The 15,083-nt window shown below is 37.6% G+C and overlaps 1 protein-coding gene across 2 annotated transcripts in view; it reads right to left on the reverse strand.

The window, feature by feature from the left end:
• Window positions 1–15,083, reverse strand: part of KCNK2 (potassium two pore domain channel subfamily K member 2) — a 90,849-nt gene that overhangs the window by 11,244 nt on the left and 64,522 nt on the right. For both annotated transcript variants that reach the window (XM_053383189.1, XM_053383188.1), the window contains exon 6: window positions 12,064–12,203. In XM_053383189.1, the coding sequence (XP_053239164.1) occupies window positions 12,064–12,203 (140 nt within the window). The remainder of the gene's footprint in view (window positions 1–12,063; window positions 12,204–15,083) is intronic.

Consider the following 15,083-nt stretch of genomic DNA (forward strand, 5'->3'; position numbering starts at 1 on the left):
ACATGCAGAATTACTGAAAATTCACCAATACTACCCCTTCTTAACACAAAGCATTTTTTGGCATTTTAAATGCACTCTCATGTGCAATTCACCTCTCATTGAAATCAATGACAAAGTTCTCAGGGCTAAACTACTAATGATATCGAAATGGATAAACTGAAGTGTGGGAGTGGTGTTACAAGAATTTTAAAGCATACAGCATTGCATTTCTCTAACAGTAAAATGTAAAATGTTTGAAAACATTGGTCTCATTATTCTTTAAAAAGCTATTTTTAAAAAAGATATTTGGGTTATTTCCCTTCAGACTTGTTCATGAGATTAATATAGTGTTGGTGGCTGATCTCACATATGATACAGACATCAAAGAGCAGAAGTTAATATATGCCTAAATGCTCAATATCCTTCATCAAAGAGGATGTTCCAACTACACAATACACACTATTACTAAATACCAAAAGACATTTGGCAAGTTTCTATTTCTTTCTATATATAAGAACCTTTGAATAGAAATTCATATTCAGGAATTAATATACTGTATATAATATATAAACACACACACACACTCACATATATATTCAACCCCTCTGCCTGCCCCAGAACCCAGAGTTGCAAAAAAGTCAAACCCTGCTTCGTGACTTCCTTGGCTGGATTGTGTCCGTGAACTCTGATAACACTTAGCTAGAGAATAAGGAGTGTCTGCAGAAAGTAGCCTACTGTATAAGGGCAAATTTTGCATGTGTTGCTCTTCCTACTTTATGCTCCCAACACCGAAAAAAGATTGTCCACAAGGGAGCGTGGCCCTCAAACAGACAAAGTTCCTCTACTTCTGACCTAAGATAATATCATCCTTGTCAATGATAATAATGAATGAAGTCCAATCTCCATGCTACTTACTTTACAGTATTACAAAATGGAGGACTACATGATTTGAAAACTGCATATTAAGGAAATGAGGCACTCTGCTGCCTCTGAAATTGAGCTTCATCAGAAATCTCATTCCAGCTAATTAAGCTTCTTGATCTTAGCATATTTTTGATAGGCAATTGAGTGATCAATGTGTGTTGTACAGCCCTTGATTGCCCAAGAAAATGAACTACAAGGGACAACGCCTATTGAAACAAACCAATGGGCCACAATATCAAAAGAGCAAATTGGTGCTTGAGTAATTGAATAGTATAATAAAGAACATGAAACCCCTGAGAGGGAGTAATGCTAAAAATGAACGCTAGAGACATGAGGCTGCCATAACATATAGACTACATTCGTGTTGTTTAGTAACAAACAGTCTTACAAGCAATAAATGTTTTATTATATATTCATTTGCCTCTCTCTTCTGCACTTGTGAACGTAAGGAAGATTATATTAATGTTCCTCAGACTTCTGATAAGCAAGGCACACTTTTTCTGTTTTGAGATGGAAAGCACAATTCACTGTTACACCTAGGGTGGTTTACTTTTACAAGGTGTAAATATTACCCATCCTCAGAGGAGCCTACACCATGATTGGAAGCAAGCAAGCTAAAGCTAAAAATTTGTGACAGGCAGCTTCCTCTGAGGACCGGATAATTGAGGTGCATTTCTCCTTTAGGAGTGATTGAACAGTCCAGTCACAGTGGATATGAAGACTTAATAGAATTATATGTGCCATGTAGAGGTTGACTGAAAGGAGACCATGCCAGAGCAATGAATCATGAAGATAAACAACAGGTGTCCTCTTGTGTTTCTACATGATTCCCGACTTCCCAGCCAAACCTTAGCCTTTTATCTCTCAGTGATTTCCATAGGCAAGAGTTCATTCTTCCACAGAAATTTAATGGTGCTTAAAATCCTACCAAAGATTTGCTTGTCCCTTCATAGGGAAAAGAGTCCACTGCGTATGTCTGACCACAGCTGCTTCAGGATTGCTATCTTTCTCTCTGTGTGAAATTTCTTGCTTTTATTCAAAGACATAGATGAGAGTGGCAAGATGCTTAATTTTCAGAAGGAAACAGAGCTGACCTAACTGTTAAAAGCCCTTCTCCACATACACAATGGTCACCACCAGTTTCCTAAGTAGCAAAGCTGGGTCCAGGAGTACCCAAGAGTGAACTCCTCTTCTGGCAGTCCTGAGCCCTCCAATAACTTTACAGCAAAGGAAAATAATCTCAGAACGACCCAGCCAATCCAGTCGTGTGCTTCCTTAGCAAAAATCGCACCACTTTGCTTGGCTGCTCCACCATCCTTTCTTGGTTAACTGACTTCTTGATAGCAAAATTTAACCCTTAAGTCACACATGGAATGATCTCAGCTGTTGCACTTCCAACATGATTGTTCCCAGCAACTTCACTGCTACACACTGTTGCCAAGCTCCCTGTTTTGTTTTCTTCCTTCTCTACATTCATCCAAGTCACCTTTTGCTTCTAGCTACAAGAAACTAAAGAACATAGGGCTGCTCTCATGAAGACTATGATGATGTTTGCAAGTTATTTGGACTTGGGACCAGCAATATTTAATAGTATTGAAGGATAAAGAATTGACTCCCCTTTCACCAAAAGCGAAAGTAAATTCTTCAGTGACTGCCAAACACAATTGCAACAAAGAATCCTATATTGGCAGGGCACATAGGAAATATATATAACAAGAGCTTGTTTTATGTGCTGTCTGGGAGCTTGCAAGGCAGAAAAGCTTCTGCCTACAAAAGAATACAAATGCTCCAACAAAATAAATCAAAATACTTTTATGTAATTTCCTTCTTTAAAAAAAAAATCCTCCAAGGTAGTATGTTAATGCAATGCATTAGAGCTTCCCGGCAAAATCATAGAATTTACTCTGTACTTACTGCCAACAATAGTTCCAAAACCATTGTGATGAATAGGTTCGTTTATTGCAAGTGCTAGTGTTCTGGATTAAAAGAATGCCAAATGGGTCTAGGCATTTCAAGAGGAAATAGATATATATGATTTACAGCAGAAAGTTTGCTGTGGTACCTTAACTTCATAAAATCGGAATAAAAGGGGGAGGGAGTCCACATGAAAGCCATTATGTAACAGTATCTTGCTTTAGTCAAGGAAACATGAACTAAAGCACAATATGCTTTTCATTTCTGTAGAAACAGTGAATACACTTGTTTAGACTGCAAAAGTGAGAAAGATAATGATGTGAAAACACATTTGTTACAGTTGCTGAACAAACTAGGTTTGCCACAGTTTTGTGTTATAGTCCCTTCTCAAGTAGTAGTCCACTGAGTACACAAAAGAAAAGTACTGTAATTGAAGCACTTAATGTACCTAAACACATTCTTTCCTTTTTAAGGGTCAGAGCACACATTTAACTGACTAAGGATATTAATCAACACAGTGGCTGGTTTACATTTATCTCCATTCTGGACAGCACAGTTTTTAGACTGTATGCCCTTTGGGGTAGAAGTTCTTGTTTAAATTGTCTATGCAGCCATGTACACTGATGACACTATATAAATAAATGTTTACAACAACAACAACACCAACAACAACAACAGTAAGAACTACTTATCACATGGATCACTACTATCACACTGTGAGTTTCTATGCCAGGAACAGGGAACCTCTGACAGAAAGCACTCAACATGGCACCCCATTCCAAGCAGCCTGCCCATGTTAAGTGTAACTTTTGGTCCAGCAACAATTAATGCCATGCTATGTCTTATTCAACAATGACCATAGAAGGAAAAATAGCTGTACATAGGGCCCTTAAAGGAAAGGGGCAATAATTTAGGAGTGTAAGAATCCAGTTGGATCAGATGAGAGAGAGAGGTGGTGGCCAAAGTGTATTTTTTCAAAGCCAAAGTGTCACTTTGGGAAAAAAGACAGCTTGTGAGTATTATGTTAGAGCTTTGTTAAAAAATATGTATAATAATATTAGAACTCATGCACCACCCAATGAAGTTGGTTGGCAGCATATTTAAGCTGGATGAATACATAATTAATTTATAGAATTGAATACAGTTCTGGGGGACAGGTCTGTTGATGGGTATTAGCCTCCAGGCTAATGGAATAAATGGAAATTTGCCTCTGAATGCCAGTTGCTGGGAGGTAAACAATGAGAGAGGGTTTCCCAGAAGCATCTGCTTGGCCACTGTTGAAACACAATGCTAGAGTACAGTAGGTATCCAACAGGGTTTTGCTCAAGTTCTTTCTTATATCCATCTACTTCTGAATCCTTTTCTAAAAACTGGCCAAACAGATGCTTCCAGGAACTCCACCACAAGCCATTCATGAAAGCAACACCCCCTCCTTGTTGTTTGTTCCCAGCATATGTTATTCAGCAATGTTATTTAGTTAAATAGCATTTAAAGGGCAAAACATTTAACTTAATGCAAACATGTGCACACAATCTAGTTTTCACGACTCACTTGTCTCTCTTTTCTTTCTGCCTTAGTATAGCTTACTACTCGTGAGGTTGGGCATGTGGACACCATGCGACCAGATGAAATCTTGATCAATTTCCATTCCAGGATACAAGTACCAAGATACTCTCAAAGCATGATGGCACAGATTTGAGAGTAAAAACCTGATAGGGGGCATTGCCAGATTATCAGAGGCCAGGTTAAGGAATTAAGACAGAAAGAGCAATCTGGAACTGAAAGCAGGTAAGTGGTACAAAAGGAGTAGAATAGCCTAAAAGTGGATTGTATCCAAAGTAGGACTAAGTTCCATCAGCACAATGATTTACACTTGCAAAACATAACTTTTCCACATCTCCTCCCTCTTTGCCCCCCCCATCTTCTGGAGCAGATTTGGGGAGACAACATTCCATTGCACAAGTATAAATCCTTCCGTTAATGGATTAAGGGCACCAGATATTGCCCAGTGTTTCTTCTTAATAATGAGAATGAAATAGTATCCAAATAGCCTCTAAGAATGTCTCATAGGGAATCTAGCACAGGGCCTTCTTGGTAGTGGTGCCCACCCTGTGGAATGCCCTCCCATCAGATGTTAAGGAGATGAGTAATTATATAACATTTAGGAAACATCAGAAGGCAGCCCTATATAGGGAAGCTTTTTAAGGTTTAATGTTTTATTATGTCTTTATATATGCTGGAAGTCACCCAGAGTGGCTGGGGCAACCCAGTCAGATGGGTGCAGTACAAATAATAAATTATTATTCTGTATTATGAGAGGAAGACAAACCTATCTCTGTCCACTTTCTCCATATATACATAATTGTATGCCCCCCTGGATTGCCTTTTAAAATAAAAAAGTCCCAAACACTGTAACCATATAACTCTTTACAACGGGTGTCTTCTTAAAGAACTCCAATTAATTTTATAACAGAAGTACAGAAAGATTTGTCCTAGTATCTTGAGACAAAGTGACAGGAACACAAGCGTTTAACACCCCTGAGCCATATGTCAGATCAGGGCCCAGATTCGCAGCCTTTCTCCCTAGCAGTTATACTATGCTTTTGTCTACTAGAAAAATATCTTCATATTACTGTGCCATTACGAGCTGGATGCAAGGATTTCCTGGGAATAAATGGATGTGAAATGCTGAAGTGCCCTCATACCAGACCTTCCTGATCAGGTAGCACTGCTGAACATAGAAGGCATGTAGAGGATTGGTGACCCAATATGTCTTCTATAACAAATGATTGGTTGCATTTTGTTTTGGGGAAATACTACTACTACTACTACTACTACTACTACTACTAATAATAATAATAATAATAATAGTAATAATAATTTATTATATATACCCCACCCATCTGGCTGGGTTTCCCCAGTCTCTCTGGGTGGTTTCCAGCAGAATATTAGAATACAATGATTCATCCAGTATTAAAAGCTTTCCTAAACAGGGCTGCCTTCAGATGTCTTCTAAAAGTCCGATAGTTGTTTATTTCTGATGGGAGGGCGTTCCACAGGGTCAGCGCCACTACTGAGAAGCCCCTTTGCCTGGTTCCCTGTAACTTTGCTTCTCGCAGTGAGGGAACTACCAGAAGGCCCTTGGCACTGGACCTCAGTGTTTGGACAGAATGATGGGGGTGGAGACGCTCCTTCAGGTATACTGGGCTGAGGCTGTTTAAGTCTTTAAAGGTCAGCACCAACACTTTGAATTGTGCCTGGAAAGTACAAATGAGCAGATATCCCTAGCAGAAAATATCCTGAATGTGTTTCTCTTTTTGTAAAACATGATTTGTTCATACAGTCTATATACTAATAAAATATTTCGATATCCAACACCCAAGAAAACTGACATTTTAATTAAAATAATTTATAGCCACACTATCACCAACAGATGAACATTATCATGTAAAAAAAAAAAAAATACACCTGAAGTGAAACCAATACATTTGCCTACAAATGACTATCCATGCCTCAAAATGATAACAGATGAAGACACGTCAAAAGATGGATTAATGGTCCATAAATGTGGGCCAATGCTTACATTATAGGAAAGACATACTTTCACAAATCGCTAATCTTAATATTTGGTATAACCTTTCAGAAATTTACATGCTGAGAACCTCAAAGGACCAATAATTCTGGGAATCTACCATGCTGCAATCACTACAACCTCTTTGCATTTCATTGATAAGTGGAAAATATAACTAGCAACTGAACCTTTGGGTCCTATCACATTCGCTCTGTATTTCTGTCTAACTGTTCTAGTATATGTGCTGCTGAAGTGAGCATGTCTTTCTAACTGTTCGGCTGAAGTATTATCACTTGGTTTAAAGTAGAGAGAATTAAAAAACAACACAGTGCATTGAACAGCTATGTCTTTACTTGCTGACAGCTATTGCTTGATTCAGTTATGCAGTAACAAAACACTCCAATTAAAGGAGCAGAAATTGGGGGGGGTGTATAAAAATCTTTAAGAATTGTCCAAGTATTGTAAATTACATCCTGCTACTGAGTACTAATGTCGTCAGCACTCCTAACCATGAACTTGGCTTTTGAATGCTGACGGATTATAGCCAAAATGGAACCATTAAACAACCAGAGGCGGTTATCAGCACATCTGCAGGAACCCTGAGATTTGCAGAAGTAAAAAAGAAATAATTTTTAAAAGCCTAAGGGGGCAACCCTCTCACAAGCATGGACTGAGCAGGCTTAGTAGCCATGGAACGCAGAGGTTTCTAGCTGCAATAATATATAAGAACATAGATGGGGAAAAGAAAGGGTTTGAAAAATAAGGTAATGTTATAAGCTGTAATGCTTTAAATGAAGGATTTGCTGAACAAATAATCTTAATTGGGATACGAGAAGGAGAAGTATGAGGAGGTCTGAGAAATTTGTTATTTAAAAGTATGGTTTATGAATTTTATGCCTGTGTTTAATGTTTCTGTTTGTTTTGTTTGTTTAAAAAATTGGAAGATTTAATAAATATTCCTTTAAAAAAAAGGAACGCAGAGTAACAATTGGAAAAGAAAAACTGGGAACAGTGAAATAGCTCTCTGGGACCCTAAACAGGAGAACTTCTTTTAGAGGAAAGGATTCTACATGTCCTGCTGGTCATGTATGAATAGCAAACTCAGGTGGGTGAGTGCTTATTAGTTTGGAAGCGGAAGAGAGCCACACATTTCTACATAACCAGAGGACTCGTTAAGTGCATAGAAGTACACTGGTTTGTAAATGAAAAACAGAATGTAAATTAAACCCTCAGAATGTGCTGACAAGGCGCTGTCAGCTAACAGGACATGTAGAACGCTGAGGTTTCAGTTGAAGCATGGAAGAAGATCAGAGGTGAGGTGTGTATGAGAGAGAAAACAGGGTCTCACCTGCTCAAAACATAAGCTTATAATAAACATCCTGGAGGGGGGTATTGTACCTGGGAATGTGTGCCATGAAGTTAAAAGTAAATCACCTCCCTGCATTATACAGGGATGTTTCAAGAGGAAGGAAAGAAGTTCATTTTATCCCTTTCTCAGTTCCCAGAATCCATCTCTACAGCACTACATAGCTGTGAGATGCTCTGGTTCATGCACAGAGAAGGGTGATATTAGGGATGTAGAAAGTTTAAAATGTCACCTTTCCCTTCTACTCTCTTGAACCCTTAAGAGGTATGAATACAAGTATAAGAGCCCTGTATTACTGCTTTTTCAGTGACTGTCTCTGAGAAGGTTTACTACTTGTGTTGCCACATGGGAATTAATGCCGAAGAACAAATTCTATCAGGGTAGCACTATTTAGTGTGACAGAGGATTTTTACTCAACCACTTGCTGCTGTTTCTTGGCCTCCAGTGGGATCAGGGCCCTTGCTCAGGTCATGGCAGGGTAGAAGAGAGAGAACACATTGGTGAGAGGTCACCCTCCATAAGAAAATTTGCAGCTTGTGCTGTGGTGTTGTGAAGTGCAGCGCAAAGCTCACACTCAGTGTCACACACAGGAGAGGAGCCAAGGAGACACTGACGATGATCCACACAGGACTAGTAGCAAGAGGATAAAGGAATAGCATGTGAGGCTGCTACTTCCTCTTTCAGGAGAATTTTAACTCACACTATAAGGACAGCGCTTTTATTGAAAAACCATGAAGATATCAACCTTCCTTCTGTTCACCACTAAGGGATATTTTATTTTGTGACTGCTGCTAATGAACTGCTTAGCAGAACTTACAGTTTCAAATGAAATGATCTATTTCTTTCCTCTGTTAATTTCTTGTATTGAACTTCTGCTACCTTTTTATTTATTAGTGAATTAGTGAACTAACACAATGACGCCTTACGTAGGACAGAATACTAATAACAAAAATAATTATCCGGCCAAATAACCTCTGTAGTTCTGGACTATTTGCATTTCTGAACATGTCTTCACTACAAATACAAATAACTACTAATATTGACTTTTATATTTATATCTTCATTAATGACTGTCTGTTTTAGAAGACTGTTTTTTTATATGTTTTCCTGCATAACTAAGAATCATTACACTAACAGAATAGGAAAAATTCTTTAAACCTAGAATTTCTTTTCTTGAAATCAGCAGGATTAGCAAGATTAGTTTGACTAATTTTTGTGTGTGCTAATGTTAAGTGCTAGTTTTGATTGAACCACTCTGAGACCTGCGGGTATTGGACAGTTGTTGTGGTTTAGTCATTTATGATGATGATGATGATGATGATGATGATGATGATGATAATAATAATAATAAATTATTTATATCCCGCCCTCCCCAGCTGAAGCCGGGCTCAGAGTGGCTAACAACAGTAAAAAGATACAACATTCTAAAATCATTTCATTATAAAATCAGTTCAAATATGACTCTTCGTGACCCCATGGACCAGAGCACACCAGGCACTCCAGTCTTCCACTGCCTCCCGCAGTTTAGTCAAACTCATACTGGTAGCTTCGAGAACCCTGTCCAACCATCTCATCCTCTGTCATCCCCTTCTCTTTGTGCCCTCAATCTTTCCCATCATCAGGGTCTTTTCCAGGGAGTCTTCTCTTCTCATGAGGTGGCCAAAGTATTGGAGTCTCAGCTTCATGATCTGTCCTTCCAGTGAGCACTCAGGGCTGATTTCCTTAAGAATGGATAGGTTTGAGCTTCTTGCCGTCCATGGGACTCAAGAGCCTGCTCCAGCACCATAATTCAAAAGCATCAATTCTTCGGCAATCAGCCTTCTTTACGGTCCAGCTCTCACTTTCATACACCACTACTGGGAAAACCATAGCTTTAACTATAAGGACCTTTGTCAGCAACGTGATGTCTCTGCTTTTTAATATGCTTTCTAGGTTTGTCATTGCTTTTCTCTCTATTTCTTTGCATTGCTCGTTTAAGAAGGCCTTCTTATTTCTCCTTGCTATTTTTTGGAAATCTGCATTCAATTTCCTGTATCTTTCACTATCTCCCTCACATTTTGCTTGCCTTCTCTCCCCCGCTATTTGTAAGGTCTCGTTGGACAGCCACTTTGCTTTCTTGCATTTCCTTTTCATTGGGATGGTTTTTGTTGCTGGCTCCTGTATAATGTATAAACCTCCTTCCATAGTTCTTAAAACTAAGACAGCACCAACTCCAATATTAAACAACTTTATAATTAGCAGAGGAGACCCTGATGGCGGTGGTGCCTTCTCAGGGATGATTCTCCTTTTGCATACAGACTCTCTAGTGACATGCATCTGTCTCTCTCATTAACCTTCAGGAGGAATTTTTAAACATACCTGTTCACCCAGGCACTTGATGGCTGAAAGATCTTGTTTCCAGCAACCTTTAAATTATTAGGTGTGTGTGTGTGGCTGTTTGTAAATGTTTTAAATGTGTTTTTGTTTTTACTTGTGCTATTTTACTGCTTTGATATTTGTTGTCCTAGGCTCCTTTGGATAGGAGAGATAGAACTTTAATGGAACAACAGGTGATAAAACTGTTGGATTATATAAACGGGGGCAGAAGGAACTGCAATTATAACTTTTATAGATGTGAAAAAGCTTTTGATAGGATCAAGTGGTTCTATCTTTTTCAGGTGATGCAGAAGTATGATTCTGGCCACACAGACAATATAATTAGTGAATGATAGATTGTCATCATAGTTTTACTTGCAGAAAGGAACAGGACAATACTGCCCATTATCATCATACTTTTCCATTTGTATTTAGATTGTTTTCTGATTAATATATGGGATAACTCTAACATGAAAGAGCAGAAGATGGCAAAGCAGAAATTTAAACTTTGTGGATATGCAGATAACGTAGCTCTAATAATTACTGAACCAGAAAGGTCACTAGTTTAGTTTATGAATTTGTTAGAAATTGTTAGAAAAGTAGTGGGATATAAAATTAATATTAATGAAACATAATAGTCATCTTTCAGCTTTCATAACAACAATTAAGAAGATTAAGAGTATAAAAAGAAAAATCCAGACTGTTGTTTTTAAAACCTGAAATATATAGGAATCTTTTTTTTCCTAGGACAAAATGACAACTTGAATTATTAAACTGTGATATGTTAGAAGCAAATATGAAAGCAAAGCAGGAAATATGGAGATTTATTAAATTTATTGTTTTTGGAAGAATATCAACATTAAAATTAATATTATTTATAAAATAACATTTTTGTTGCTGCATACACAAATAGCTAAAAGAGAGCTAAAAATGGAAGCATGACAGTGAATTGTGAATGATTTTCTCTAAAATAATGTGCACCAACAGGGTTGAAGAAGATTGTTCATTTCCAGCTAATTATCATGTTGATTGTTTGGGAAGGATTGTAGATTGGTATTTTTATCTAAATACAAATTTCAGAAATCATTTGGTACAATGTTTTCTTGGAAGCTGACAGAAAGTGTTTTTGGAAAATAAAAATAGAAACGTAGTAAAAAGGATTAGTAGTGCCCCCTGTCCCCTGTTTTATGGGAATTTTTTAAAAAACTACTACTGCATTTCAAAATGCCCATTAACTTTTCAGCTATTTTAGCCACAATTTAACAAAATTGGAAATGACACTGACAAAGTTGCTGATTGGATTAATAATAGCCAGATCAAGTTCTTCCGTCATCCAAGGGAAAAGCTGAGTGATACAAGGCCCGTATTATTTGAAAATTGTCAAATAAAAGATTTTCTAAACAATTGGCTAAGAACTCAAGAAAGTGGATTAAGACAGATGTATTCTTTGGAAAGATTAATATTTTTATCAGCCACGTTGTCTCAAATATACAAAATGATAACGTATAAGGAAGAGGATAAAAGTGGATTACATTAAAAAATGGGGTGGGGATATGGGAGAAAAGATTTTGGAAGCTATGTGGAAAATTTAGATAAATATGCACAAATCTGAAACAATGTACACCAGCAGGGATGAATGATAAAAGAAAAATAAATCGCACCAATATCTAATTATGAATCTATTAAACAAAGACTAAAATAGCTCTAGAAATGTTAAGATGTTAAAATGTGTTTTATTATGTTGCAGCTAGAACAACTTGTTACCAGGTTTGTAGAAATGGAACTGTAAACAATATTAAGCAATTACTAGAGCAGTTTTTACATTCTTGTAGTGGTATTTTGTAGCACTGTTTGATATTAACTAAATAAAAATTCTTAAACTAGGCTTACAAACTTAAACTTTGTAAAAATGGAGAATATTTGAGTCATAATCAGACTGCTTCAAGTTCCTTACCTCTTCCTTGGTCTTTTTGGATATAACTCGTAGCCAATCACCGATCATGCTCAGGACAGCAGCAAAATATGCAAGGCCTACAAGGATCCAGAACCATACCATTGGTTTGTAGACATCAGAATATTCAATATCTGACCCCCCTGAAAAGACAAAGTTCCTTTTTTTAAAAAAAAATGCACATAAATATAGCTTTCCGATTTATACTGATCATACTTTATTTACTTTTCATTCCAATTCATGAAAAATATTGGCCATTCCTTTTCTCTGTACTTATCATATTGCAGCGCAATAGCTTTAGTAGAAAGAAATTCAACCATGAAGCATACAGATGAAAGCCCCAATGAGGCCAAAATCCAGCCAACTTTCTTACCAAAAGCAGGTAACTTGTAAGTTTCATTTATTTTTGTGACAATGGCATGCACAATCGTAAATCTTTCCCACTGAACTCAGTTGCCTGGTTTGAATATAATACTAAATGATAGTTTAACATGGCATGTGTAAGCTTTAAAGCTCCCTTTTCTCTCTCCAGCTTTGGCATGGCTGAGAGAAGACCAGAAAAATATTAAACTCACCAAGAGTTCCTAATTTCATCCGGATTCAGGGGAATTCTGCCAAGTTTAAACTAACAGACTGGAATCATGAACCACAAGTGGACCCTAATTTGTTTGTACAAACCACAGTTTTAACTAGCTAGTGTTCCTGAGGTTTACACAATGAGGAAGTCGTTACCGTAGTTTTAAAGTGCAAATGAAGGTTTCCACTCTCCTCCTGGCCACAAGATGGTCTTTGGAGGGCTCATTCATATAATTCTAAACTATTATTTAGCAAAAAGCTCAATTAAACTTTAAAATAGCTGGATTGCATCCACAATTCCCTCCCCCTCCTTTTGTTAAGCAGGCCACAGAATCATAGGTAAACTGTGCAACTGGGGTTGCAATCCTATGCTTCAATGCAACTAAATTCTGAGTAGATGTGATACAACTGTACTGTAAAATATTTGAATTCAGACTATTTTTGTATTAAACATGTGAAAAACAGTTTCCATATTCCACATACAGACTCATGTGTACATTAACATTCACTTATTACCACTGAAACCAATGGATTTTAGCAGTAATGAATTAAAAGCTGGAATCACAAAGAATGCTGTCTTACACACATTCAGCTTGCTCCAAAAACCAGTTTGGCTACATCTGAATACTTGATACAACTACTCAATGCTGGCCCATTCCATACACAGTACAGCAGTCTTTAAAAATCTATGGAAAGCAGTTTTACCAAAAATGAAAAGAAAAAGAAAGAAGAACAAAAGAAAAAAGCTCCAGTTCTACAATGCAGACAATGGTTGTTAAAGTACTACTATTTGGCTTAAAAGAACTGAGAACCACTGACAAATAATAAAAGGCAAATACCTGAAATTTCTGCGGGCTAACATATCAATCCACTATACAGCATGGTTCAATAGTATGGTATACTAGTATACATTTGTTGTATACAGATTAAAAGTGAAACGAAAATGACAATGGAAATTTGTTTTAAAGCTTTGTGCATTATAAGCAGGAGGCTACCTGAAGATCCCTTATATCTCTGCCCAATCATTGAGATCTTCAGGGCAGTCTGATCTTATAGTTTTCATTTTCTTTTTCTTTGTATTGTACTTCTGTAAACAGCCTACAAACTATTATAGTTAAGTGACATATAAAATGTTTGAATGAATGGATGAATTAAATAGTCGCTACTCTGGAATACATAACCCATTTTAGTAATTCTGTTTTACATTTGCAATATTCAGGGTCACCATTCAGTGAGGGTTTTATATTGACTGAAGCATTTATGGCCAGGGATAAGAAGAAATGATGTCATAGTCTAGCACTGGGTCTGAATTCATCACTACCCACCCCTAGGAGGCAACGCTATGCTTACCAGGTGGGAATTCCAAAGAAGAAGCAAGAAGTTGACTAAGGATACAGGGTTTTATTCAAAAGGGGCAGCAAAGGAGGCCAGGTATTGGTAGCGAGTTCAGAAAGCTCAGGATGAAATGTATATGAGCACCAGGAATCCATTCTGAGTGCAAGGGCTCACTGGAGAGTTACAGAAGGCAAAACCAGGAATTCAGCAAGGGCTGGCACAGTTTCATAAATTAAACTGGGGTAGGGAGAAGGAAGCCTCATCTAGGCTTCCTAGGGATCCAGTGCAAACAAAAAGGTAGGTGCCATTTTAATATTTTGGATATCAGAAATGCCTAAGGCCAACCTTGACACCAGGACTGGCAAAGCTTTGAATACAATTCTTTAAAAAAAGTGCTAAGAAGGTTTACCTCAAGTTTTGTACTTTTGACTGATGTGAATTTTTGCACATCTCCATATTTTCTAAGTTAAGCATTGTCACCTAGTGGTAGGCCAAGCTGACTGCAATGACAGGCACTTAATGTTCCAGGCATTTTGAGGTTACGTGAGGATAAACCTGTCGTGAGTATTTAACACTGCTTTCAATTACAGGGTAAGCAATTTCATTGACTCCAGTACATTAGTGAAATTGTTTAAGTCTTCCTCTTAACATTCTTAGGCCACTGCTGTAGTCTGCAGCCAGCTGGCAGCTCTATCATCAACTTCAACCGAATGTAGGCATTGCAGAAGAACTTTAAAGCAGCGGCAAATGATCTGCAGCTAGCCTTCAAGATGTGAACAAAATATATTGTTGTACAATACTTTGCACATTTCCCTTAAAATGCTACATTTGCTAAGGAAACAATCTTAGTAAAGACCTAGCAAGCTGAACTTAGGGGTGGCTGCAACACTTAAAATTTTAGAAGGACCCAGGGATCTTTACTACGTTATACTAAGGAAAGCCTCAGGTCTAAAGAGCCTCAGAAATTAAATTAAGAATCTGTGTCACACTGCTGTTATTCTAGGCAAGGCCAGATTATCAATGGTGCAGTTGGAGCAATTGCACGAGGGTCCTGCCTGTAAGGGGGTTCACGCTATCATCTTTCTTTGGGGGTGGGGGAACAAGTCTGTTGG

The sequence above is a fragment of the Podarcis raffonei genome, chromosome 3 (assembly GCF_027172205.1).
Source record: "Podarcis raffonei isolate rPodRaf1 chromosome 3, rPodRaf1.pri, whole genome shotgun sequence".
Lineage (NCBI taxonomy): Eukaryota > Metazoa > Chordata > Lepidosauria > Squamata > Lacertidae > Podarcis > Podarcis raffonei.